Source organism: Pollicipes pollicipes, unplaced genomic scaffold (genome assembly GCF_011947565.3).
Source record: "Pollicipes pollicipes isolate AB1234 unplaced genomic scaffold, Ppol_2.1 Scaffold_4881;HRSCAF=5763_pilon_pilon_pilon, whole genome shotgun sequence".
Lineage (NCBI taxonomy): Eukaryota > Metazoa > Arthropoda > Thecostraca > Pollicipedomorpha > Pollicipedidae > Pollicipes > Pollicipes pollicipes.
This window is the reverse complement of record NW_023596576.1, coordinates 10,143,454-10,170,784: the sequence shown is the minus strand read 5'-3', so window position 1 is coordinate 10,170,784 and position 27,331 is coordinate 10,143,454. Positions and strand designations below refer to the sequence as shown.

Here is a 27,331-nt window from a genome sequence, read left to right as displayed (position 1 = left end):
GCAGCTGCGCGCGCCCCAGCTGTCGCGCTCGCTGCGGCGCCATCTGAAGGCCCGCAAGCGCCGGCTGCGCGAGGCGCTGCGCGTGCAGCGCGCCCAGCGGCGACGGGAGCGGCGCAAGCGGCGGCGGCAGCGGCAACGCGCGCCGTTCACACCGCCGTTCCAGGAGCGCTCCGGCGGCGCGCTGCCCACGGCGCCCGAGCTGCCGCCCGAGTCGGCGTTCCGTGCTAGTTTGTTTAATTCGGCCTCCCCCGAGCCGGGTGCGGCGGGCTCGGGCTACACTGATGAGGAATACGTGCCAGACGAAGAGTACCAGCCGCCTCCAGCTGATGAGGACTACTTGTCATATGATGAGGAGCGGCACCTCCATCCGGACGACGGAGCGCAGCTGCTGGAGTCGGGCGAGGACGCCGCTGCGGACAACGATGAGCAGTGGCTTTTGAAAGGCGAGGGGGTGCCCCCCGTCGGTGGAGACGAGCCGGCGCTCGACGAGGACGGGGACGAGCTGCCGCTCGCGTCGGAGGAGCGAGCACGAGAGGATGAAGAGCGGCTGCTCGTGGCGGGGGAGAGCCCATCGGCGAGCGAGACCGAGCAAGTGTCGGCCGGCGACGAGCCAGCGACGGGGAACGCGAGTGCGCCGGTGTCGGACGGCGATGACGGCTTCCTGAGCTCGCTCTGGCGCTGGGTGGTGCCGGCCGACGACGCGTCCGAACCGGGTGGCTGGGCGCCGGCCGAGCCCGCGCCCGCTGCCGCCGGCGCCGCCCCTGACGCCGGCCCCGAGGAGGAAAAGGACGCCGGCTGGACGGTGCCACCGCTTCCGTCCGGCCGGCGGCCCAACATCGTGCTCATCATGGCTGACGACCTGGACGTCGAGCTGGGTGAGTGGACCAGCTGTCTAGCCCGTACGACTGCACGGACCGGTGGAGGTCTGCACGGCGAGCGAACGGCATGACATCGATAGAGGGTGGGGAACAGCTTGTGAGGAAGTTGACCATTAGCCTGACCGGCAGGGCTGGCTATATATATATATATATATATATATATATATATATATATATATATATATATATATATATATGCACCAAAACGTCACGTCGATTTTCCCACTGTGCGTATCAAGATATTTCGTGACCCGGTTTGTTATTGGCGCATTCAAACGAGACACCCACCGTCTTTTTACAATGTTTATGGTGGAGCATGAACCGCTGATATGAGCACTCCGTATCGCGTTGTATCTTTGAATTTTCGTCATGCACGTGTGTAGCGAGCTGTCCTCTTCGCGGTTCCCCTCGCACCGGTGGACAGTGTTCAGGCCGGACGCCAGTCGGGCGGACTGCTGACTGCGGGGGTGACGTCGACGGCTCCCAGGAGGCCGGTCCGGCTCGCGCTCGCTCGCTCGCTCAGAATGACCCCGGTGTGAGCGGTGTCGAGTGTGACCGTCCTACCCCGCTGGCACCGGGTATCCGCTGGCTCGCGCTCATTCAGAGTGACCCCGGTGTGAGCGGTGTCGAGTGTAACCGCCCTACCCCGCTCGCACCGAGTAACCGCTGGCTCGCGCTCGCTCGCTCAGAGTGACCCCGGTGTGAGCGGTGTCGAGTGTAACCACCCTACTCCGCTCGCACCGGGTAACCGCTGGCTCGCGCTCGCTCAGAGTGACCCCGGTGTGAGCGGTGTCGAGTGTAAGCGCCCTGCACCGCTGGCACCGGGTAACCGCTTATTACGGGGTCGAGGTAATTGCCTGGCACGCGCAGAGATTATGAGGCCATTGGCATCGGCTTATGCGTGCAATGCTAGCCTTGAGCCGGCTTGGGAGGGCTCGGTGCCGCGTCTCCGCAAATCAGAACCAAAGGTGATGCAACCGCACACGAGAATCTCGCGAAGTGTCTGAGGTCTGCGCTCCTCCGCGGACGACAGCGTCCGGAAAGCCAGCTGATCACCGGCAGGAAGCCTTCACGTTTGGGCGGATTGATTTGTGGCGCTCTCTGAATCATCGGGCCGACCAAGTTTGAAGTGAGCTGATTCAGCGCGCAGACAGCGGCTAATCCGGACAGCGTCGGTAGCTATCGGCAGCTGTCGGCATATCGCGGAGGCCTGCGATAGACCCGCCTTGCGGCGCTTCTCGGCTGATCATGAGAGAAGACAATCTAACAATGCGAGGCTACAGCTGTGCGGTCTATCACGGACTTTCATCACACACGGTGGAGAGAGCGTCCGTATGCAGATTGAACGCAAGATCGGCCAGTCACTAGTCCAGCGCGCGCGGCCTCAGGCTGAAGTCGACGACGACGGGCGAAAAGAGTGTGACTTCAGCCAGGCGAATCACGTGCTTGGAGCTCAGCATTAGTTTTGATCTGGGAACAAGATATTCTCCACTGCAATTCTGCATAGCTGACGCCCCGCGCGTGGTCAACGTTCTCAGCGAACAGGCACAACAGCGGGTGGAGGATGAGGGCATACGGAAGATGGCGGTGACTGACAGTCCAGTGGCTGAGTGGTCTGATTGTCCAGGAAAGATACCGCCAGTCATGTGTGGGAGAGCCGAGAGGAGCCGACGTTGGACGTTACCATACTGTTTACTACTTTAGTACATGTTTCACAATGTTCCATGGTTATGCACCATGTCATTAACTGCCCGTAGTTTTAAGAATGGCACAAATGCAAAAAGTGAGAAAACGCCACCACCCATCAATATCGATGTTGCGACTCGCTCATAACATGGCAATGCTGTGTTCTATGCACGTCATATCGCCCGCCTTGATCCCAATTGTATCAAAACTCGTAAAATTTCGCAAAGGGCATGACTGAACCGAGCATGAGGTCGAGGACAAGCTTCTATGGACGCGAAGTCAAGGCTGTTCGCTTTGATGTTTGGGACTGCAAAAACGGAAGCTGAAGCCAGGGACTTCGTATGTTGAAAACGTGAAGCCTGATCCGAAGCCAGTGGTTTGAAATTTTGTACATGCGAAGCCAGAGCCGAATTCAGCGGCTTCGACCAAAGCCTAAGCAAAACCTGTCAGCCAAAAATCACGAGGCCGAAGCCGAAGTTGAAAACAGTGCGTTACGTTTTGCGAAATCAAAATCATTTTCGCGTCTGCTAACATTACGGGTGGAAGATTATTTCGCACAACCGTCGTTGTATTGTGCGTTACGGTATGGAACGTTTCGGACTGTTCTCTGGCTGTCTTCTGATGTTAACTGCTCGTGAAAATGGCTGGGTAGTGTTTGCCTTGCAGCCACGCATGCGTCTCAACCACGAGAAGTTGTGTGGTGTATTGGGGCGACAGGACGGGCAACCATGGCAAAGGCAAAGCCAGCAGACCAGATTCGTTTGAAGTCGGATCTCAAGCCATAATTGTTTCAAAATTGTTTCGTCTCCGAGGCCGAAACTGAAGCCGAAACCAGCTGTAAGAAGTAACACAAGCCGAAACCAAAGCCAACCGTTTCAAATGGCACGAGGGTAGAGCCGGGGGCTAGGACAAGTGGAGAAGGGCTCAAAGTACAATCCGTACCTAACGAACTGACTTAAAGCCACTGGAGGCAAACTGAGACTTTGCTAAGCCAAACCGCGACCGCCTTCGTGCCATGGATTCTGGGGCCAGCCGTCATCTGGCCGGTGACGGCAGGGATTCGTCGGCACTGTGGGGGCTATTTTGTCGGATTACCGTGTGCTGCCGTACCAGCCGTCGTTCGTGGCCAGCCCGCATCACTCATCCGTCTTAACCCGTCTGCCATTTGCATGATGCTGGCGAGATGCGATGGCCGCTGTGAGGCTGACAGTGTGTTTTGTGTCGGGTCATTGTGATTTGATCGATCACGTCATCAATGGCGAACATGCCGTGCGATCGTGCATACGTCATCCGGGCATTCCCAGAGACAAGGTCGGAACTTTGGGTGTGTTGAACTTTGACCTTAAGACGTTTGGAAACGTGGCCTCGAAAGGGAGATTATATAACATGCATTTTGTTACGCTGATGAAACGTTTGCCCGCAAAACATGTGGCGCACTTGTTTGCATTTCAGTCAATGATCTTGCATTTTTGGATGAGCTTGCGAACGGTAAGCCTATCTATCTAATGTGCCTAAACGTCTGGGTGCTGTTTGATGACTTCATAAACTGGCAGTGGAATGACTTGCTGGTGTTGTGTCTAGTTTGTCTTCAAACTTAGGTGATGTGTGCCAGGAAATTGAACATCTTCTCCACACAGCATGCCGTATTATAACGGGAACTTCATGATCATTGTATGCCCACGTGATAATCAATCGGCTAGAGAGGACCCCTTTCCACCCTCTCGTAACCAAGGGTCCAATCTGGGGTCTAATCAAGGGTCGTGCCACGCACGCTCTCTCGCCTGAAAACTCTTGCAGCATGGCTCCGCCGCGCTGTTTGCCTGGCCGGCCCCGTTCCCTCGGTGTGTGTACGTTTGGACGCGCTGCTGCCGTGGGCCGCTCTGTCTGTGACTGGGCGGGGGAGTCCGGAGCTGACCGCCGGCGCTGGCGCTGCCCGCAGGCTCGCTGAAGTACATGCCGAAGCTGCGCCGCTTCCTGCAGGAGGAGGGCGTCACGTTCAGGCACGGCTACGTCAGCACCCCGCTCTGCTGTCCGTCGCGCAGCTCCTATCTCACCGGCATGTTCGTGCACAATCACGAGGTGCGTGCGGCGACGGCCGGGGGGGGGGGGGGGCGCGCTCGGGCGGCAAGGGCCGGTCAGGGCGCGCTCGGGCGGCAGGGGCCGGTCAGGGCGCGGACAGAGTCGGGACAGGAAACTGGCGCTGGCCGCGGACGCACCATGCGAAGGTCCGCTGGCCGGGTTGTGAGGATGGCCGACTCTGCACACGGGTGGTGGCCGCATTTGCTACCGCGGCTTGGGTGTGGCGCCGCCGCCCGCGCAGGCCGGGCCGTCTGCAGCGCAGCCTCGCCTCCGCTCGTCACCCGCCGACGTGTACGTCGCCTCACCCGCCCGCCTGCCCGCTCGCCGCAGGTGTACACGAACCGGGACAACTGCAGCAGCCCGCTCTGGCAGCAGACACACGAGCAGCGCACGTACGCCGCCTACCTGCAGCGAGCCGGCTACAGGTCAGTGGGTGGGGCCAATCGGCCGTGTCTCCGCTTCCCGGACACCAGCTGCAACTGGGGAAGTGTTAGTGTGATGCCGCTCTCGCCGATTTCCTCAAGTCATCATCAACCCTTTCCAGTTTCGGCGGCGAGTGGCTATAACTGAGTGTGCCAGTGCGAACCGTCGGCACAGTTATTAGTCCCGTGGCCTGTTTGTAAGCGCTGCTGACTAAACCGAGGTTGGTGTGGCATCCACGCGTCATGTGATGTAGGTAAGTCAGAAGGGAGTGGTTTGACACTTATCGCCTGCTGTAGCGGAGTATCGTGCAGCACGCGACAGCGCCACGTCCCACAATGTGACGGATGAAACACCACGATGGCGTGGTTGCTTCTTTGTCGGGAGGTCGGGATACGCGCCTCGATCCTTGAATGGTGTATATTTGCCAACATGCCCTTTCAGTCGTCCCGAGTGCATGCATGCATGCAAAGGGTAGGAACGCCTTATTTCCCAGGATGGCCCCGGCTTAACCAGATAATCATTTATCATGTCTGCAAAGCCGGGTAAGACGTAATCATCTGCCGCCTCAACAAGATCGCAGGCGAACGCTCCCGCCGCGCCTTCGGCAGCCACTTAATCACGCTTTGTTGCAACCGAGCGAGGAGCCGGCCGCCCGTGATCGGCCGCCGGTGCCGACCGCCGCCGAGCCCCGGCCAGACGGCGATTATTTGCCGTGTAATCCGGCCGGGCGGCTGGGGCGGGCGCCGCCCGTTGCCGACACGATTGCCGAATGGTGCGGCGCCGCCATCCGAGGTCCGCCCTGCCTCCCCGGACCGGGGCGGTGCGGTGTCGCCCTCCGTGGTCCGCCCTGCCTCCCCGGACCGGGGCGGTGCGGTGTCGCCCTCCGTGGTCCGCCCTGCCTCCCCGGACCGGGCGGTGCGGTGTCGCCCTCCGTGGTCCGCCCTACCTCCCCGGACCGGGGCGGTGCGGTGTCGCCCTCCGTGGTCCGCCCTGCCTCCCCGGACCGGGGCGGTGCGGCGTGCGTGATCGGGTAGAGAGGAGGCCGCCGGGGAGTCGTCTGCGCCTGTCAGGACCTGATGATCTGGCCGACGGGATGAAAGTGTGACGGCTCCCTGGGAGACGAGCAATGCGAGCTCGTCTCCGATCAATAAAAGGCGATACGACACGTCGGCCATGTATCAGACACTGCCAGCTGATGACCCCACGCTGCTTGACCTCAGGGAGGTGACGTCACACGTCATACATCTCTCTCCTGTGTGTGGAGCACTTCTATCTCATCAGTTTGTAGATCTTGTAACCATGCATCGCTACTTGCTGCTACGCCATCAACGACATGTCATTCCGCATGCTCTTGATGTATTGCCTTCATCTCTTTCTTCCGTCCGGCAGAACCGGCTACTTCGGAAAGTACATGAACCGGTACGAGGGCGAGCACGTGCCGGCCGGCTGGGACCACTGGTCATCGCTCATCTTGAACAGCAAGTACTACAACTACTCGATGAACGTCAACGGCCGGCGCGTGGAGCACGGCTGGCAGTATCCCAAGGTAAGGACGCTGGCGCCGGCCACCTCCGCCGATAGTTCCCATCCAGACCTGCATTCTGTGCACTCGTGGACTCAATCAGCTATCCGTCCGCGTCTGTACAACACAGACCCGCTGACCACTCCGACCTGCCGGCGTCCGCGTCTGTACAACACAGACCCGCTGACCACTCCCACCTGCCGGCGTCCGCGTCTGTACAACACAGACCCGCTGCCCGCTCCGACCTGCCGGCGTCCGCGTCTGTACAACACGGGCTAGCTGACCACTCCGACCTGCCGGCGTCCGCGTCTGTACAACACGGGCTAGCTGACCGCTCCGACGTGCCGGCGTCCGCGTCTGTACAACACAGACCCGCTGCCCGCTCCGACCTGCCGGCGTCCGCGTCTGTACAACACGGGCTAGCTGACCACTCCGACCTGCCGGCGTCCGCGTCTGTACAACACGGGCTAGCTGACCGCTCCGACCTGCCGGCGTCCGCGTCTGTACAACACGGGCTAGCTGACCGCTCCGACCTGCCGGCGTCCGCGTCTGTACAACACAGACCCGCTGCCCGCTCCGACCTGCCGGCGTCCGCGTCTGTACAACACAGACCCGCTGCCCGCTTCGACCTGTCGGCGTCCGCGTCTGTACAACACAGGGTAGCTAACCGCTCCGACCTGTCGGCGTCCGCGTCTGTACAACACAGGGCAGCTGACCGCTCCGACGTGCCGGCGTCCGCGTCTGTACAACACAGACAAGCAGACAAGCTGACCGCTCCGACGGCGTCGGCACGTCCCAAGGGGAGCCAGCGCTAACCGTTTTGTGCCGGACGGGAGTGACTGGCTGTTGACGGAGCGTGCTCCGCCGGCGGCCCGTGTGTCGGCCGGACATCTGACGTCGCCTGTCACGCCGGCCGGACGCCAGCGCCGGCCGCGCCGCCTTTCTTGCGTCATGTTTTGCTCCCCGGGAGAGAGAGAGAGAGAGAGAGAGAGAGAAAGAGAGAGAGAGAGAGAGAGAGAGAGAGAGAGAGAGAGAGAGAGAGAGAGAGAGAGAGAGAGAGAAGAGGAGAGAGAGAGAGAGAGAGAGAGAGAGAGAGAGAGACAGAGAGACAGAGAGAGAGACAGAGAGACAGAGAGACAGAGACAGAGAGACAGAGAGACAGAGAGACAGAGAGACAGAGAGACAGAGAGACAGAGAGACAGAGAGACAGAGAGACAGAGAGACAGAGAGACAGAGAGACAGAGAGACAGAGAGACAGAGAGACAGAGAGACAGAGAGACAGAGAGACAGAGAGACAGAGAGACAGAGAGACAGAGAGACAGAGAGACAGAGAGACAGAGAGACAGAGAGACAGAGAGACAGAGACAACAAAGACCAGAGACAGAGACAACAGAGACAGAGACAACAGAGACGGACAGAGACGGGGGCAGGAACAGACAGATGGTGTATTTGCCTCTGGCGGTTTGGGTTTTAGTGGGCCATCGTAGGAAAGATCGGGCGCCTTTCTCGTGTGTACAGGCCTTCGGGTGGCGTGCCGTGGTCCGTGCTGGAAGGGCAAAACCTCCTTTACTCTTTTTGCGTCTGGCAGTGGCGTTGTTGCCTGCCAGACGAAAATTACAGCTATTAGTTACGGCATGCACTTACCGCTCTCGTAAATTCAACTAAATGGTTTCTCAGCCACGGACGTCGCCTGGCAACAGCAGTTGATGAAGTGAATAGAGCGTGTTACTTAACATATGTATGGTTTTCGTAATGCGCAATTAGAGGTGGAAGGCAAGCAGCTGTCACTATTTTAGTTATTTGAATAATTTCCGGCCTGATCATTGCCCTCGTGTGCACTAGATTTCTTCAAATAAACTCTCCAGCTCTTGAAACCGTAGCTGCGCCGCTTTATCGCCCGGAATTCGTGCTGGAGCCGGCATGTCGGAAGCCAGTGCCGCACCGTAAAGCGCGGAAGACGGCCACGGGATTGTAAACAGAGCACGCTGGCCGGCGGCGGCGGTAGCTGCGGGGGCGTTCGGCTCCGCTGGGCCGGGGGCGGCCGTCTCGGCGCGGCCGGAGTGCCGTCGGCCCCGGGACGGGGCGGGTCCGGCCCCGCCCCGCAGCGGGACTTTGGACACCCACGGGGCTCTGTCACCGCTCGAGCGGGACCGCGGCGACGGGTCACGCCTCGGTGCGGATGTCGGTGCAGCGCTGCTTGTTTGCCGATTGCAGTGTGACGCATGTTCTCCTCAGCCAGACCGCACACAAGGCGTCCGGTGACGAAGTGCTGCTGACGCGCCTTTGTGTTTCCTGGAGATCTTCCGTCCGTGTTCGCTTCTCAGAACTGTCACTATGAATGATTGTTCCAGGACTACTTGCCGTCGGTGGTCGTCAATGAATCGCTGACGTTTTTCGAGCGCACGCGGCGCGTGTACCGCGACGACCCGCTGCTGATGGTGCTCAGCTTCCCGGGGCCGCACGGGCCCGAGGACTCGGCACCCCAGTACACGCACCTGTTCATGAACGTCACCGACCACCAGTGAGTACAAGCACTTGTTACGAACGTCACCGACAGCCATTGAATATACGCATCTGTTCGTGAACGTCACCGATTTCCAGTGAGTGCACGCATTTGTTTATGAACGTCACCGATGTTAATCGACGGTACGCACCTGTTCATGAACGTCACCGATTTCCAGTGAGTATACGCGCCTGTTCATGAACGTCACCGATATTTAGTTAGTGTACTCACCTGTTCATGAACGCCACCGATCTCCGGTGAATAGATGCACCTGTTCATCAACGTCACTGACCCCTGGTGAGTGCACACGCACTTGCTCATGAACGTCACCGATCTCCAGTGAGCACACGCACGTGTTCATGAACGTCGCCGATACTTAGTGAGTATGCTCACCTGCTCATTAATGTCACCGGTCTCCAGCGAGTACACGCACTTAAGGGGGGCCGGTAGTGTAGTGGTTAACGCGTCTGCGTTAACCACTGCGCGTCTGAGAAACCAGAGGTACGGGGTTCGATTTCCCGCGGTGCCGGCCCTTCCTGCCACGGTGAGAGGCTGGCGACGCCATGTGGCCTCAGCAGCTTAGTGTGTCGCAAAGCCCCAATGGCATGACATGACACGAGTACATGCATTTGTTCATGAACGTCACCGATCTCCAGCCAGTACACGCACCTGTTCATGAACGTCTCCGATCTCCAGTGAGTAGGTGCACCTGTTCATGAGCGTCACCGATCTCCAGTGAGTACGCGCATTTGTTTATGAACGTCACCTGCCGCCAATGAACACACGGACATAGCTTGTGCCACCAATGAGTGCGCGCACACGCACATGTCTGAACGCCACTGACTATCATTGAGCACACACGTCTGTTAATGAACGCCGTCGCTCATCAGCGGTGACGGCGCCGTGGCAACCGAGACAACCTCGGCGCACCGTGGCAGGCGAGACGATCTCGGCGCCAGTCCCGTCGCTAAATCCCCTCCTCTCTGTCGGCACGGACGATCTCTGCGCCAGTCCCGTCGCTAAATCCCCTCCTCTCTGTCAGCACGGACCGTCGCTAAATCCCCTCCTTTCTGTCAGCACGGACGATCTCGGCGCCAGTCCCGTCGCTAAATCCCCTCCTCTCTGCCAGCACGCCGTCGTACGACTTCGCGCCGAACGCCGACAAACAGTGGTTCCTGCGGCGCGTGGACAAGATGGAGGGCGTGGAGCGCCTGTTCACGGACATGCTGATGACCAAGCGTCTGCAGACGCTGCAGAGCATCGACGACGGCATTGAGCAGGTGCGGCACGCTGACACACCGCTGGGCGTTCCGGCGTGGGCGGCGCGGCTGTGTGGACGCCGCATGGCTCAGAGGGGGCGAAACAGTCGAGACTGCTGCTTCGGCTTATGTCGGTTCGCGTCTTCTTTGCAAGGGAGGAATGTCGGCTCCCCTGGCGGAACGAACGCATGAGTACGTCTGCGTTGGGCATCGCTAAGTTTATGCAATGCTGGTATCGACGAACATTTCGGTGATGACGTCCGACCCTGCCGCCCTCGCTGCCCTTCAGCGGCCTGGGGCGCGCCCGTGCTGTGACCGTGACAAACATCCGGCGTGCCCTAGTGGCCTGGACACGCTCCGGCGAGGGCCAGCGATGTGGGGAACGCGGGGGTGCGGGCTGCCCCGCGCTAACTGCTTCACGTTTCGGACGCGGGCTGTGGAGCACGGCGCCGGCACTGCAGCAGCGGCGGCTAGCGCCGTCTCTTTGAGCCACCGCTGCCGTGTCGGCCGCTGCAGTGACGCTCAGCAGCCGTGGTGTTAGGGTTTACAACGGCGAGTCAAACGACTGAGCGAGGCGGCCAGCCGAAGCAGGCTTGTGTGCGGTCGGCTTCAGTTCTTCGGGTTAGGGTTTACATCGGCGAGTCAAACGACTGAGCGAGGCGGCCAGCCGAAGCGGGCTTGTGTCCGGTGGGCTTCAGTTCTTCGGGATGAGCACATGAGTGCAGATGAAGATGAGCTGAGTCTGTGCGGGCGCAGTGCCGGCGTCGGCAAGGATTTGGGCAGCAGCACCGCCACACAGCTCTGGTGGCGCCATACCTGTCCCGTGGCCGCTTGGCGGTGGGTGACCCGCGTGGGGCAGCGTGACCCCGATCTGGCCGTCCCCGTGACCCCCTGCCCCCGGTGTGCGCAGGTGTACCGCCGGCTGGCGGCGGCCGGCGAGCTGGACAGCACCTACATCCTCTTCACCTCGGACCACGGCTACCACCTGGGCCAGTTCGGCTTGGCCAAGGGCAAGTCGTACCCGTTCGAGTTCGACATCCGCGTGCCGTTCGTGGTGCGCGGTCCCTGGCATCCGGGCCGGCAGCAGGTGAGAGCCGCCCGGCTGGCCGGGCAGCCGGCGCGAGCGCGACATCTGGCCCTGCAGATGCAGCGCTTCGGTGGATGGGAACTGGACGTGAGCGTCACTTGTGTAATGTTCTTTTGTGGGTGTGTACGTTGTTTGTGCTCCCTTGTGTGTTTGTGGTCCCGTGCGGTTCTCGACTGTAGAGCTTCGCCCCGGGTCTCGCTCGTCGCACTGTGTACGGCGCCGCTGCGACACGGCACTGCCGCGGCGACGGCGGCACACGGTCGCCGCGGACGCTGACCCGCCCGACGCGGCCGCGCAGGTCCCAGGCGGCCGTGCTGAACGTGGACGTGGCGCCGACGCTGCTGGAGCTGGGCGGCGCGCCGGTGCCGCCGCAGATGGACGGCCGCTCCATTGTGCCGCTGCTGGCCGCCACCGACCGCGCCGACGCGCCGGCCGTGCCCTGGCCCACAGCCTTCATCGTCGAGGGGTGAGAGCGAGCGGGCGGTCCGGACGCCGGTCTGACGGGCTGCGCGGTGGGAGGGTGGCCTCGCGCCGAACCATCTCTGGTGACGTCAGCCTGCTCAGCTGATGAGAGGCACGCTTCTGGTGCGACCGTCCGTCGTAAATGCTCGACGGGAGGACCTTTCGCTTTGCTGACAATGTGCGCGTGTGCATATGTTTATGCTACCGTGCGCCGTGCTGAGCTGTGCTGTGTCAGTACAGTGGGCGCCGAGCTGACCGCGCGTCCCCGCCGGAGCGGTCTCCGCCATCTGAGCCGGCGGACGCTGTTGATGTTGCCCGCCCTGACGCGCGCCGCCGCGCCGACAGCGCCGGCCGCCGCCCGGACCACCGGCTGAACCGCAGTCTGCGGGTGGGAGCCGTGCAGTCGGACGACCAGGACGTGCTGTACGTGAGCGCCCTGCAGCGGCTGCAGGAGGTGTGCTCCCAGCCCGAGTACAGCTCGCCCTGCCGCCCCTACCAGAAGTGGGCGTGCTACCACGACGGCCGCAGGTAGCCCGCCAGCTCCGGCTCCTCGCCGAAGTGCCGTCTGTTACAATCATCCTCATTATTCGTGGTGCGCCGCCGCGTTGTTTGCTTTCCTGTACCCACCGGCCGTCGGCTGCAGGGGTGGTCGGCGCCGGCGCCAGAGGGACTGTGACTCAGTCGGAGGAGCCGGCGGAGACCCGTTGCCCGGCGTCCGCTCGCGTGCGGCGCCGCCCGGTAATCAGGGCGTTTCGGCGCTTTGTCCGGCCTCGGTTGAGGAAATGCCGACCGCGCCTGTCCATGCAGCCCATTCACCGCAGTTATCTCACTCTTAATCACGACATTTCGAATCACGCATGGCGGATCTCGTCCTCAACCGCATCATGATACGCTGCCCGGAGCAGACGGCGCGGCCCAATGGATCGGGGTTCCCGCCGGATGAGGTCCAGGCACTATCAGCGTTGCCGCGGCGCTCTAGTGAGCATGCCTTTTTGCGTTTTGATTGGCAGTGCATTTAACCTCCAAGCTCTGTAGCGCCACGTACCGATGACCTCACTTATTGAGGTGTTGACCTCGTCCCGCTACAGTGTCACTGTGTGTGGTGACACATCACATGACATATGTGGTGTGTGTGATGGCACATCACATGACATGTGTGATGTGTGCGATGACACGTCACATGACATGTGTGATGTGTGTGATGACACGTCACATGACATGTGTGATGTGTGCGATGACACGTCACATGACATGTGTGATGTGTGTGATGACACGTCATACACCACACTTCATCGATCGAGCGTTGCTGTCGCCAGCCATGGCGTCTGGTTTTCATCAAGTGATGCATAGTTGGCTGGTGGCGGGGTGCTGACATGCCGTAGCGGTTCCCAGATTCGCTTACGTCCTTGCCCGTATCGGCGAACGGCACTAGGCGACGCTACGGTGTCGCCTAGTGCCGTTCGAGACGGGACCGAGTCGCTGCCGTGACTGAGGCCGTGTGGCTGTGCCGGGTTCCGGCCGTGTGGCTGTGCAGGGTCCCGGCCGTTTGGCTGTGCCGGGTCCCGGCCGTGTGACTGCAGGGTCTCAGCCACGTGGCTGTGCCGGGTCCCGGTCCGTCGTTCAGATTGTTGGCGGTGTGAGTGATGCGTGAAGCCCGCACCTGCGTCTGCGCCGGCCTCTGGCCCGCCCAGAGATCAGTAGCCCGCCGGCATCCGGGAGGGGCGCGCTCGGTCCGCCCAGAGATCAGTGGTCCACCGGCGCCCGGGCGGGGCGCGGCCGGCCCACCCAGAGATCAGTGGCCCACCGGCGCCCGGGCGTGGTGCGGCCGGCCCGCCTTGAGCATCGCTGTCGGCACTTGATGGGCAGACGCACAGCGGGTGATACCGGGACGTAGGGACAGTGGCGCCGCGAGTGACCATCAATCAACGCGATGTGGGGTACACTCGCGACCCAAGTGCGACTGTCAGACAGTTCTCGTCGTTCATCGAGCCCTGTCATAGTGTATCTGCTTCCAGTTGGTTGTGACGAATTCACCTTTCGTTTGTTCATGCGTGCTGCCTGTTTGCCGTGGTTTGTCGCGGCCATGCGGGTCTGCCGATCGTTCCGTGGGATACACACCGTGCCCTGTCCGTCAGCCGCCCAGCGTGTCCAGTCACACATCCTTGCCATTCAGCGGTGTGTGCTTCTCAATCCGCCTGCGAAACCTTGCAAGGATCGCCTGTTGGCCCTTAATTCCCGCTCCGCGTTTTAGTGACGCCGCTTGATGTGTTGTCATTGCACCATTCATAAGCGGTCGGGTGTGCCCCCCCCCCCCCCCTTCCGCCTCACAATGTACATCTCCTTCCCGCATTAAATCCAACGCCGAGGAACGTACCAAGAGCATACAAAATGGCGACAACAAATTGCGAGCATTCCGAAGATGTCCTTGCTTCCCACCCGTAGTGATCTGCAGACAGCTGCGGTCTGCTCCCCGTACGGTTCTCGGCCGGGGTGTGCCGCGCGCCGGCCGGCCCGCATCGCTGACCGCTGTCCCGGCCCTGCGCGTCGCCAGGTGGCGTCTACAGAAGTGTCGGCGCCGGCGGCGTGCACCCCAGATGTGCGCCTGCCGCGGCGGCGTGGTGCAGGGCACGCGCCGTATCCGCCACCGCGAGCGGCAGGACCAGCTGCGCTTCCTCAAGGACCACATGGACGGCGGTGAGGCGCCGGCGAGCGCGGGCTGGCGGCGGTCGTCGCGTCCGGTCCCGGCGGCCTCACGGGCGTGACTGGGAGGCAGCAGAGATCGATGCGCCGAAACGTCGGATGTAGCGTTAGTGTTGCGTGGCTCCTTGTGTCTGTCGGGACTTTGGCAGCTGCTTGGGGTCGGGATGGAATGGAAGCGTGGGCCCATCAACGGTGCCGATACATAGTTAACCTGACGCAGCGCTGCGCCGGATGGTGGCCAGTCTGTCGGTGAAGCTCGTGGCGCTCGTTTCACTCTGTCCTGCCGCGGGGTTCGCGTGAAGCGCAGTGTGTGGTGCCGCCGGCAGATATCCGCCCGGTGCGGTTCGTCAAGGAGCTGCGCCAGCGCCGCTCGGCCGCCGCCGCCGCCTCGCCCGCCGATAGCCTGGTGAAGCAGTTCGTGGTGGAGGAGGACGTCAGCCACGTGGACGACGACATCTGGCGCATCGGCCAGGAGCTGCAGATCCTGCAGGTGAGCACAGCGCTGTGGCCCGTCGACCGCCGCGCGTCGGTGCCGGCCCTCAATGTCCGACCATGTTTTGTGGCAGGACACTTCCGTTTCATCTGTGGCATACCAACTATTTTCGTCACTCTTGCGTAACATGTCGTGCGGTATGCGTTGCGGCGTCCTTTATGCGCCGCTGTTCGCTACGTCGTCGCCGTCATCTGCGTGCCGTGAGCTTATGACACGGAAAGGCCAGATGCCGGTTCTGGTGGTGTTGCTGATTGTCACTTTCTGTCCGGCTCTGCCTCGCGTGCCCCGAGTGCGGGCGGCGGCGGTGTGGCGGCCGGTGAGCCCGACCGGTGACCGTCGCCCGGCCGCCCACAGTCGCACGTGCAGTCGGTGGGCCGCTGCGCCGTGGACAACACCACCTGCGCCACGCCCGACCGCCGCTCACAGCGCCTGCTGGTCAACGACCAGATCCGCCGGCTCAAGCAGCTGCTCAAGCAGCTGAAGGTCAGCAGCCGCCGCCGCCGCCGGGCCGGCCGGCCGCCCACGAAACCCAGCCCGTGGCGCCAGCCGGAGGCGGGACCTGAGATGTAACGGCACCGGGGCATGTATGGCGCGTGCTTAGCCTTTCGTGACAGATAGGCATCACTCGCCTTCTGATGAATGACGCGAGCTGTTTTCCCGTACTGGGGTGGTCACGAGATGGAAAATGGGCCGTACTTGACTCGTGACATCACGCCCGAGCCGGAGATGGCGTTTGGGTCTGCTGGCCGACAGCCCTTGCACCGGCAGGCCATGGCACCATGGCAGCGCAAATCTCGCACTGGCCGTGTGTTCTCGGCTGGACAGGACTGTCGGTGAGGGCGGTAGGAGATCCCATGGCGGCCATGTGTGGCTAGTCGGTCGCAGCGTGGCGCGCCGCCGCCGCGCCTGAGCTCGCGCGCCTCCGACAGAGCATCCGGCGCCATCTGGCGGACGTGGCTCCGCGCGCGCCGCCACACGCCTCGCGCGCCCGGCCGTTCGGCGGCCGCGGCGCCACCTTCGAGGACGTCGACTTCGAGGACTACCCGGACGGCGAGGACGACCTGTACACGGCGGCGTCCGCGGCGTCCGCGGCGCCCGCCGGCCGCCACGGTCGCAGGAAGACGTGAGTGGCGAGCGCGGCGCGCGGCCGAGACGACTCAGAGGCCACCTGAAAAACGGTGATTTGTTGCACTCGGGAGATTGGCCGGTCACTGACGCTGGTCTCACGCGTGCCTCGTGCCTGTGTGTGAGGGAGAGTGTCCGGTGGTCCCCGGACTAGGCGAGTCGTCCAGTCATCCAGAGTTGCGCCAGTTCAGGACGAGCTGGCCACCAAAGCGCCGAGCACTGTCGCCTGTTTTGTCCACTGGTGCGTGCGCGTGCAGCGGAGGTTTGTCGTCGCTGTTCGGCGGCCCCGGAGTGTCGAGCGTCTATCTGAACGTCGGACTCTGAGTACCGCGGAGTGCTCTCGCCTGGAGCCCCCGTTGACGGGTGACTTGGCTGCTGACCGCTTGTCCCGCCGCCAGGGTGCCGGAGCAGGGCCGCCACAGCGGCGACGTCGCCTTCTGTCCGTGCCGGCCGATGGACGATCGGTGAGTGACGAGCGGGGGCGGACGGAGTGGGGGCCTCAAGTCCAGCCGTTCTCACGGTCGTCAGCTATGGCGTCCCCGGGGCCAGGACGGACGGAGCCGGGGGCATCCAGCCCAGCCGTCCGTACAGCTGTCGGCCGCGGCGTCCCCGAAGCCGGGGCGGACGGAGCTAGAGCCTCCAGCCCAGCCGTCTGTACAGCTGTCGGTCGCGGCGTCCCCGAGGCTGGGGCGGACGGAGCTAGAGACTCCACCCCAGCCGTCCGTACAGCTGTCGGCCGCGGCGTCCCCGAGGCCGAGGCGGACGGAGCTAGAGCCTCCAGCCTAGCCGTCTGTGCAGCTGTCGGGCGCGGCATCCCCGAAGCCGGGGCGGGCAGAATTTCTACCCGGCCCCTCCTCCTCCCCCCCCCCCCCCCAACTGAAGAGATAAGCAAACCTCTGCTCCCGCGTGACGCAGGTGAGCTGACCCAATTGAACCCGTCTTATCGTTGCAGAGCCGAGCGTCAGTGGGTGCGCGAGTACACCAAGCAGGCCCGCAGGGAAGAAAGGACGCAGCGCCGCCGGGAACGCCGCCGCCAAAGGCGCAGGTATGTCACCGATACCACGCAGAGACGCCGCGGTAACACAACTCATGAATGGCTAGCCCTCCGCAGTCGCTTGCCCCGTGTACAGTCGTTTCTTCCTCGCGACTTTGTGTTTAGGTGGTTGATTATGGTGGTTGATGGTGCCTCCGTGGTCTTGGGGAAAGATGCTGGACTCGTAATCCAGCGGCACTGGGTACGAGTCCCAGAGTGGGCGCATTGTTTGACCCGATTGAAACGGAAAGGCCAGCTGGCAACTGGCCAACGAGGCTCAACCCAGACCCGAGGCGGCCGTGTCGCAGCATTGTGCGGCACGTAAAACCCTCCGCACTCCTGTCCAGCGAAAGGGCGGAGGCAAAATTAGCTGTTGATCTGGACGGCACGCTTGGGTGGTGGGTTTGGGGTACACGCAACAAGCGATGCTTAGCAGGTACTCTGAATCCGAAATCACCCATACAAACCATTCGGGATAAATTTATAAAAAAAAAGATTAGCACCCTCGAAAAAGAGCGGCTTGATTGATAGTTTCGGACCTCCCGTCAGGTTTGCCCATCTCACGTTCCTTCCTTCGATCGTATGACGACCTTGATAATTTCTTGGCTGGCGTTTCAGGAAGCAGCGTAAGAAGGCCCTGCTTGCCAGCCAGAACTGCGACTTCGAGGGCCTCAACTGCTTCGTACACGACAACGACCACTGGAAGACGCCCCCGCTGTGGACGCACGGGCCAGTCTGCGTCTGCCTGGGCGCCTCCAACGGCACGTATGACTGTCTGCGCGCTGTGGGCGGCGCAGAAAACTGGCTCTACTGTCGCTTCATCACCGGCTTCCTCAGCTTCTACGACCTCACGGTTGACCCGTACCAGCTGCACAACCTGGCGCCGACGCTGGACCAGGCGCGCATCCGGACGCTGGACGCGCAGCTGGCCGACATGCAGGGCTGCAGCGGCCCTGATCAGTGCCGGCCGCTGCCGGGCGCGCCGCCGGGCGCGCCGCCGCCGCCGGCCACGCCGGCCGGCCTGGAGCAGCCGGCGGCGCGGCCGCCGCTGGAGCCGGCCCGGCAGACGGCGCCGCCCGCCGCCGCCGTCGCTGCCCTGGCCGACGGCCTCGGCCCCGGCCCGGCCGACGACCTCGGTCCCGCCCCGGCCGACGACCTCGGTCCCGCCCCGGCCGACGACCTCGGTCCCGCCCCGGCCGACGACCTCGGTCCCGCCCCGGCCGACGACCTCGGTCCCGTCGCCACCGCCGGCGCCCACCGCTCGCGCCGGACCGGCGACAGCCGACGGCGCGCCGGCCGGCACAGCGGCCGCCGACAGCGGCTGATGCGACAGCGCGCCAGGTCAGAGCAGGGACACGTGCTGCCCCCGCACATCACACGAGCCGCGCGATGCGCGAGGGCAGCACGCAGGTCGCGTCGGTCGGTGTCCCCGGCATGGTTCATCTTGAGAGGTGTCTCCTCGGCCTGATGCGTTTTTCGCTATGATGCGCCTTACCTTGTTTGATCTTGTTTGACACCCTGTTTGACACCTTGTTTAAGTCAACGGCACAGAGTGAAACGTCTCGGATTGGGTACATAAGTAGACACGGTGGTAAAAACAGGCGTTTGCCGTCTTCCTTCACGCCAGGATAGGTGGGCTACAATCGCGTTCATTAAATATAGCCTTATCTCCTGATGTTTGCCGTTGGGTACGGTTTGTTTTTTCTTTTGTTCTGTACCAAATCGTGCAAAAATTTCAAGTAGCTTAACTGTACAGTTCAATTTCCAACATCATTTTGGGTGTCTTATTGACGTCATTCAAAATGGTATCCCATAATAAGTTAAATAATTTCCTATTTTTTATTTTATGATGATCTCAGGAATTTTCGAAAATAAGCTCAATTTTATCGTCGAATTTAGTTGCTGAGAAGTTGCATAGGATGCAGCCTGTCCTGTTCTTTTGCTCACCAGCTCGCCGGCCGCTCGCCTCCGTTGTCGGGGTGTGGGGTCGTCTCGGTCGCTGGCCTGCAGTGTCGGCGCTCGCGATGTCGGTGCCCCGAGAGTATCGGCGCTCGATGTTTCACGCTCTCACGCGCTCGTGTGGTGGACCGGCAGGGCACGGCGATTAGAGTGGCTGCGACATCGGCGGCGCTGGGCTGGCGGGCTTTAGAGGTCCGGACCGTGCCGGCCTCCCCGGCCGCCGCCCGCCGCCCGCCGCCCGCCGCCGGGCCGGCCGACGCTGGAGGTCCGGACCCGTGCCGCCCTCCCCGGCCGCCGCCCGCCAGGACTCGGCCCCGCGGCGCGACAGCACCGACGACTGCGCCGGGTCTGCGGGCCCGAGGTCTCGCTGTCGGCAGTGGCGGCCGACGCTGGCGCCGCCTGGCGATCGGCGCGCCCCCGTCAGCTGTCTGTAGCTGCATTACCAGTGGTAGATTGTCCCACGTGACCACGCTTCCGTAGACAGAGGGCAGAATCTCGCGAAGAGTAGCATGGTCGGGCGCCGCGCGCAGCTGCGGGAGTGTGTCCTGTCGCATCTCGCTCACGGTCGCAGTTATCGGTATTGTCTGTCCGGACCAGTGGCCAAATTATCCATGGCTGTTGCTGGGCTGGGTTCTGTCAGTGCGAGTCTACCCGCACTTGCCGCTTGTCAGGGTCGCCGTTGAATGCTACTAGAGCGAATGTCATGTTGATGGTCAGTACCGGTCGAAACCCCTCATTAACACTCCGCATTGTGCCAAACTTGTGCTCCGCCGACACGTGCGCACAAGCGCAGAGTTGCAACTGTGATGTGCAATGAGCGCTTTCGAGACACTGAAGACAGATTGTGGCCGGCAGCGCGTATCGCTCCCGCTCACTCACAGCGGGGCTGTGCAGTCGTGCGGAGCTGTGTATGCGACTTCAGTGTATTTACATTCACTTTTAACTCTGCGACTTGCAAGTGTGCGCTGAAAGATGAGTTTACTTTCAAAGCTGCATCCTCCACAGCCAGCGACTGATGCTTTACATTAATTGTCTGCGTATATCTGTGCATGCTTTTCGTCTTGTATATTTTGAGGCTTCATCGTCTTTTTCGCTTGTTGCACTCTTGAGTGTCTTTGTTTACTTTTGGGCTAGCAAATGTGTCACTCGGCTGATTCCAGTACAAGCAATATGACGAAGAGTGCTTTCCAATGTCTCAATTTACAACGAACCATTATGTGCTAAAGTGATCGGGACGGGTTTCCAAAACGTTACTAGTTTGCGGGACGTCCATTTGAAAGGTTATGAACACTGGTTTTGTGTGTGGGTTAGCATATTTTGTGGGCTGTGTGAGTTGCTGTCCGCATTTTACGTGCTTCGTCCCAGAAAGGCGCAGAAATGTATCCTCTACAAAAGTTCATTTGCGTTGTGTTCAGGTATGCGGCAATCATGTAAATGCACTTTACAATCTTGATAGCGACATAGCTGTGGCGTAAGGCGTTAGTTACCACGTGTGTCGTAATTTCAACCACGCCTTCTAGCAGAATTGCTTATTTTCCTTGTACGTTCCAGATGGGTTCATATGGTGCGCTTTTTTACGACGTATTTAGGCATAATATTCCAGCTGTCGGTCTTTCATTACTCGTTGTTAGAACACGAGATTAGTTACCATGATTTAGATGCATCTCCCAGCAACCACGGACGTCCCCAAGCAGCTCCGCTTTGTTGGATAGGGTGCCTTCTGTACCGAGCGGTCAGCATTAGCAGTGCAGCATTACCTGAGCACCGCTGGGATTGGTCCAGATGACGTCATAAGAGCAGCCATAGTGCCAGCTGATCAGGGACAAATCGGGGTTGAAATTACATAAAGGCTGGGGTGGAAAAACTGACTGGTGTGTCATGTCGGAGCACGCGAGCTAATGGAACTCGATGACCCATGTATATTCGATTAAAGTAACTATAAGACAGTGCCTCTTCTATGGATGCGGTTGGTAACGTCGCCAGTACTTTGAAGTTGGGCTCTTGTCGACCTGTAATGTGTCATCTGGTCTTCTCTACTACCAGGCTGCTACTCGTACTGCCAGCTCTTGTGTTTCGCTTTTGTCGGATATTCTTTCACCTTGTGTGGTCGGCACTTTCAAGACGTGTGACTTGTGTTAGCGCGTGGTATTGCGTAACGCGCGCCGCACTACCACAGCTGTCATGTGCGACGCTTGTGGCACCTCAGTCGAGTGTTCTGCGCGTCGGATTAACCTCCCGCTGTCGTCTTAGAGAGTGACTTGGCGCTCCCCGCTCTCGCCAGCGCCGCGTGTCCGCCCGCGCAGGCGTCCGGAGAGGCGCTCTGACCGCCATGCGCTGCATGGGTCGTCCTCGTGCGGTCAAACTGAGTGTTCTGCCGTCGGATGCCGCTTTCACCAAGATGCTTCAGCGAGCTTTAGTTGTTGAAGTTGTTACTTAATACAGCGAAATGAGCATGCCGGGGGTTTTTGGGCAGGGTACGTCACTGACTTGCTCGGTCCTGGAGGCCGCCATTAATTTCACCGGCATTTGAGACTGCGCTCGTGTTAAGAGCGCTTTAGTGAACTGGTCGCCTGTGCCGCCTAGAGCCTCGGGCCGTGGGAAACCGCGTGCGGCGAATGCTGCACCAACCCCTGGCGAGCAGACCAGTGCTCTAGGTCAGGCCTGTGCTCAGAGTCAGACCAATGCTCTTGGTCAGACCGGTGCTCAGAGTCAGACCAGTGCTCAAGGTCAAACCAGTACTCGGAGGGTCAGGCCGACTCCGTGTGGACTCCATTTCGTAGTGAACCGTTTCCGAGCTCACCAGTAAAAACTGCGGATGGTCAGGTCGGGTCAACAGAGATCCCGATTGCGTGGACACGCGGGGTACGCTACTCCCTTGCTCTTCTTCAGCAGAAATGTGCTGTACGACGTAGGTGGAGGAGCGCCTCAGAGATAAAGGGCGCCGAGGCCAATTTTGACGTCGATTCTTGTCATGCTTTGTGATGGGGTTACCCATGATCGCAATCTGGGGGCTCCATGACAACTACGGAACCCCCGTCCCTGCGCCAATGATTAACCTGGCTGACCCCGCTCTTCACCTCTCGTTTCATGAAAGGCGCAGTGGGACGAGCGCGGTCGCAGCGGGACGAATTAATATGGAAGCGCGCCGCTGCGCGCCGGTCCGGTGATGATTATTTTAAGTACATCAGGCTGGAGACAGGCCATGGCACCAAGCAATGCATGTCGGCCCGGACGTGTCTAATGTAAAACTTTCGTGGTACCCCGCGTGGGGAATGCGGTATGCCCTTTGCGACAGGCACACCAGCTTTCACCGATATCATGACAATGAACATTCCTTTATCGACAGCTAATTGGACGTTCTTGTACCGGCAGTTATGCTGCGCCAGCTTTGTTCGGCATCTCCACTTGCGTATGTGGTTACAGTACAGTAAACGAATGGTGCGGATTCAGTCGCTTTGCTGCGAATCTTGGTGTGGTTCTGCCCAGCTGTGAGTAGTTGTAGTTGTGCGCCATGAGAGGACATTGGACAGCCATGATAATAGTTGGAACCTGGACTTGATTATTCCGTCTATGATAATAGTGAAAACCTGGACTTGTTTGATTCGTCGGGACTTGGAATCATACGGGACCTTTACAGGTCAGTTTGTTTTTCCAGCGCGGGGAAGTCTCCTTGCTTCCGCCAGCGTCGACGATGTAAGTGATGAAACAACTGAACTGAACGCCTGCCTTACGTATACAGTCACACGGCATTTCGATTTGAAACAAAAAATAAGGACAAATGAAAAATATTCTGTGGAATTTGGTAGTTCTGCTCGACTAAGGAGGCACCCTATTGCAATATATTGCGCATCTGCGACAAAACCGTGTTACGTTTTTCGTTAGCGTGGGCTAACCTGGGTTAATCGGGATTGGGATGGTTGTGCGGGCGACGTTCAGACGTTTTTTTAGGACTACTTGGACCTATCTTGAAGGATTAGTATTCGGATTGAGGCGATGAATGCGATGAATACTACGTGAACGTGATTTTCCCTCCACTGATATTGGAGTGAGGTAAGGGACCGCCATGTACGCCTTACGCATTCCTGGTGACAAGACTGTTGGTCGATAAGCGCAGATTGCGCGCGGTCATCGGACGTAAACCTGGGATCAGCCCATTTCTGGACATTTTTAAGGATGCATGCCATTTTTTGGCAATCAGAGCAGGTACGGACGTGGATGTTACTGTAGAAGATACCTAGCATGTTATCTGTAAGAAGAAGACTGTAAATCATGGTATCAATCAGCATGAACTTTTCTAAAACTGGCCTATGTGTGTGCATAACACAGTTTACTGCAACCAGTGTCCACCTCAAATAGAAATATTTTTCAACAGTTTTGCCAACTGTTAACATTGATTTACTCAGGCATGATGCATGTAAGTTTGATAAGGGACAAGCACCCTTGGTGCCCCTTCCTCTTGACCCTGACATTGTGCAAGAGTCCTCCTGTGTGGAGGCACTGGTTTGTCCCATAGGCCCCTGGGAAACCTTGCCCCTTTTTAAAACCTGTGGTGTGCCCTGCTTTTATCACCTCACTTGTACCACCACCTTGCAAAAGACCTTTTCATCAAGTTTTACTCTGCAAGAAAGGTCTCACCTGTATGATGATGAGCAATGAGCAATACAAATTGTAAAGATGTTCTAAAGCATTGGTTTAAGGAAAGGAGCATGCTGGTGCTGTTTTATATTGCAGGTATAATCTGGGGCAATTGAAGTTCTCTCAAGTCAAGAATCTGATAGCTGTTTTTTCATTGTGGTCAATGCCTGTAGGTCCCATGCCAAATTTTTAGGAAGTTAGGTCAGCTTAGCCACCTTTGGCCCCCATTGCTAGCACACTCCTGGATATATTTGTTATGTTCATTAGAAGCTTGCTGTGTGTATTAAAAATTGTATATTTTGACATTATGTATGACCCAATTAATATATTTCCTGTAATCACTTCATTGAGCATATTGCTGCCAAATGCACAAATCTGAAAAGTTTTCCTGCCTGTGTGGTTTTGTGTCTGTTGGGTGTTGACACAGCTGTCATGCGGCCAGCACCAGAGAAGCTTTGCCTGTGTCCTCTAGGTATTGTTTTTCATCGTTTCAGCCACCAGCCGTCAATACAAGCCGCTGTCGGCTGTCCCCCGCCACTCTCCGCCACCAGACGGCAGCATGAGCGCCGGCACGTGCACCTTCTGCGCCAATGGCGCTAAGTACGTGTGCCCACGCTGCGGCGTGCCCTACTGCTCGCTGCCCTGCTACCGGTCCAGCCGCCACGAGCGATGCTCGGAGGGCTTCTACCGCGAGTGCGTGATGGACTCGCTGCGTCGGGAGCAGCCGGACCCGGCCGTGCGTCGGCGCATGGAGGAGACGCTCGCGCGCGAGGCGCGTCTGCAGGCCGACGACGAGCCGGCCGACTCGGACGACAGCGACTCGGAGGACGAGCTCTCGGAGCGGATGCGCGGCGTCGACCTGGACGACGCGGAGGCCGTGTGGAGTCGGCTGACGCCGGCCGAGCGCGACGAGTTCCGGCGCCAGGCGGACGGCGGCGCCATCCCCTGCGACCGCTGGCGGCCCTGGTGGACGCTGAGGGGCGGCCGCGCCAAGGTGACCGAGGTGGGACGCGAGGCGGAGGTGCCGGCGTTCGTGGCCGCCGCGCCGCCGCTGCTGGGGCGCGTGCCGCCGCTCTCGGCGCTCACCAAGCAGCCGTCCTCGCCGCTCGTCATCAACTCAGTCATCAACGCGCTGTACGCGTACGCGTACCTGCGCCTGCTGTACGACGGCGATTGGTCGGCGTCGACGCTGGAGGCTAGCGACGGCCTCTGCCTTCTGAGCGGGTGCCTTTCGCGCGGCGAGGTCATGGACAGCGGCCGCGCCGCCGTCCAGGCGGTCGACTTCCACGCCGGCGGCAGCGCCTGGCAGGCCGATGAGGCGCTGCGGCGCGAGGCGCGCGCCGCTGTGCAGCAGCTGCTGGCCGGGCCGGGCGCTGACGACGCCAGCTGGTACGTGCTGGCCGCGCTCTCCGACCTCTGGCGGCTGCTGGACGCGGCGCTGGCGCAGCTGAAAGCCGGCCAGGATCGGGTCCGGCCCCAGCCGGCCGCCGCGGGAGCCGGCGACAGCTTCAGCGAGGCGTTTGGAACGTCTGCGGCTGCGGCGGCGGCACGGCAGCCCGGCCCGACCCGGCCCGGCCTCCGCCGCATGATGAAGAAGCTCGAGTACTTATTCGCGTGGAGCGAGAGTCACCAGGACGTGATCAGCGAGACAGCCCGGGGACCGAAGCTCGAACGGGAGGTGGTGCTCCCGTCCCTTGAAGTGAAGCCAGTGAAAGATAATGTCTCGCTGATGTCGCGAACCGGAGCCGCATGATATTGTACCGTCACGCTGGTTTTCTATAACGTGATACATAATGTTTTTTAGTCCTCGTTTTATTCTGCGAACAAGACCCCGACTTATCGCAATGCATCAGTGGTCGCTGCACGTGATGTTTTTCCAGCAGAGACTTATCTCCCATAAGCGCAATGGTTTTCGTAGTCCTGATGGCGTGTACCCATCGAAAATAAGTCCGGCAGCACGTGAACGTAACGTATCAGCACATCAGAGCCACCTTCCCGCAATGCCGGTCATTATGTTTAGTCTCGTGACCACAAGCGTTGTGCCCACTTCTGCCTGGCCGCCTGTTTGCTGACTTGGCTCACCGTCTGCACTGGCTCCGCCCCGTAGCTCAGTCGGTTTGCTGACTTGGCTCACTGGCTTCACTGGCTCCGTCCCGTAGCTCAGTCGGTTTGCTGACTTGGCTCACTGGCTTCACTGGCTCCGTCCCGTAGCTCAGTCGGTTTGCTGACTTGGCTCACTGGCTTCACTGGCTCCGTCCCGTAACTCAGTCGGTTTGCTGACTTGGCTCACTGGCTTCACTGGCTCCGCCCCGTAGCTCAGTCAGTTCGAATGTCCGCCTCCGAACCAGCCGGTGGCGGGGTGGATAGGCTCGGACTGCTTCGGCGCTCTTTACTTGTCCCAGACTGGGATGACCCCTCGGCCCGTGGCAACGGCTGTGAGTAAAGCCTAAAGGTCACGTGAGCAAAGCCCAAAGGCTGTGTGAGTTCAGAGAGCGGGCGGAACGTTGCGACCATTGCGTTATGTGAGATTTTCGCCACAAAATTCCGCCATTAAAATCGAATTCCACAATCACGTGGTGGGGTCAGATTCCACACAAGCACTGCTTGGTGCGAGGTCGCTGCCAGATATCCATCCTATCGTAATGTTTGGCCTATTTTGTTAGATCGGAATAAAAAGAGCTTCAGACCTCGCATCCCACGGGCGCCCTTCGTCATCGCCCTTCGATATCAAAGCCTGTACGTTGCTCCTACTCTTGACACCCCATTTTAGCAGAGAGGAGGATCCGTAAGCTGCTCCACGTCATTCGGGCGGTCCCATGGGACTTTTTCAAGATTTCCTCGGGACCACCTGGTTGGATGGATTTCTGGTATCAGTCCCCGCGCCAGTAGCACACGCAGAGGGGGCAAAGGGCACGTGCCCCCCCCCCCCCTTTAGCTTCTGAGCGGCTCTTCGGGCTCCTCGGAACTTACGATTAAGGACCCGATTTGAGGGCCCGAAAGGCCGACGGAATGTCGCTTTCAAGGGCACCCCGATGCAAGCCAGAGGGCCCTGCGCGCTGATCAGGGTACCCCCGAGTCGATGAGGGCCTATATGTTGGTCAGACACCGCCAGTAGTGTACAGTCGGCCCCATGGCGGCATGGGCCTGAGATCCTATTTCCCAGGCAGGAACAAAGCCGGAGTCAGCGATTTACGTTGGCTGGGACCGCAGCGTCTATCAGCGCCCCACAGCGCCTAACAGGGGCCCTGTGTTGGCGAAGGGTCCCGAGTCACTCAAATAAAAGTCAGAGCGCCGTTTGCGCCAATCGGTGACCCCCTTAGTCGGTATGGGTCTATATAACGGCCAGGCACCACTAGTGCCGCACGATCGGCTCCGTGTCGGTGTGGGCCTGAGGGCCCACTTTCCAATCAGTTATAAAGCCGGGACCAGTGATTTACACTGGGGCCCCTGTATTTGCCATGGACTCACAGCGCCAAACGGAGGGTCC

General features: G+C 60.1%; 2 protein-coding genes across 2 annotated transcripts; both read left to right on the top strand.

The window, feature by feature from the left end:
- Positions 1 to 155: 155 nt before the first annotated feature.
- On the top strand, positions 156 to 21,533 carry LOC119099803 (extracellular sulfatase Sulf-2-like). The gene is made up of 17 exons (XM_037222882.1): positions 156 to 875; positions 4,504 to 4,643; positions 4,974 to 5,068; positions 6,456 to 6,612; positions 8,940 to 9,109; positions 10,221 to 10,371; positions 11,261 to 11,437; positions 11,743 to 11,903; positions 12,245 to 12,427; positions 14,451 to 14,593; positions 14,926 to 15,089; positions 15,447 to 15,575; positions 16,022 to 16,215; positions 16,616 to 16,681; positions 17,170 to 17,262; positions 17,869 to 18,186; positions 21,491 to 21,533. The coding sequence occupies exons 1-17, from the start codon at positions 848 to 850 to the stop codon at positions 21,531 to 21,533; spliced, it is 2,412 nt and encodes an 803-aa protein (XP_037078777.1). The 5' UTR covers positions 156 to 847.
- A 1,613-nt stretch (positions 21,534 to 23,146) lies between these two features.
- LOC119099802 (zinc finger HIT domain-containing protein 2) lies at positions 23,147 to 27,200 on the top strand. Its single transcript, XM_037222881.1, has 4 exons — positions 23,147 to 23,259; positions 24,339 to 24,770; positions 24,966 to 25,149; positions 27,191 to 27,200. The coding sequence occupies exons 2-4, from the start codon at positions 24,404 to 24,406 to the stop codon at positions 27,198 to 27,200; spliced, it is 561 nt and encodes a 186-aa protein (XP_037078776.1). The 5' UTR covers positions 23,147 to 23,259; positions 24,339 to 24,403.
- The last annotated feature ends 131 nt before the right edge of the window (positions 27,201 to 27,331 follow it).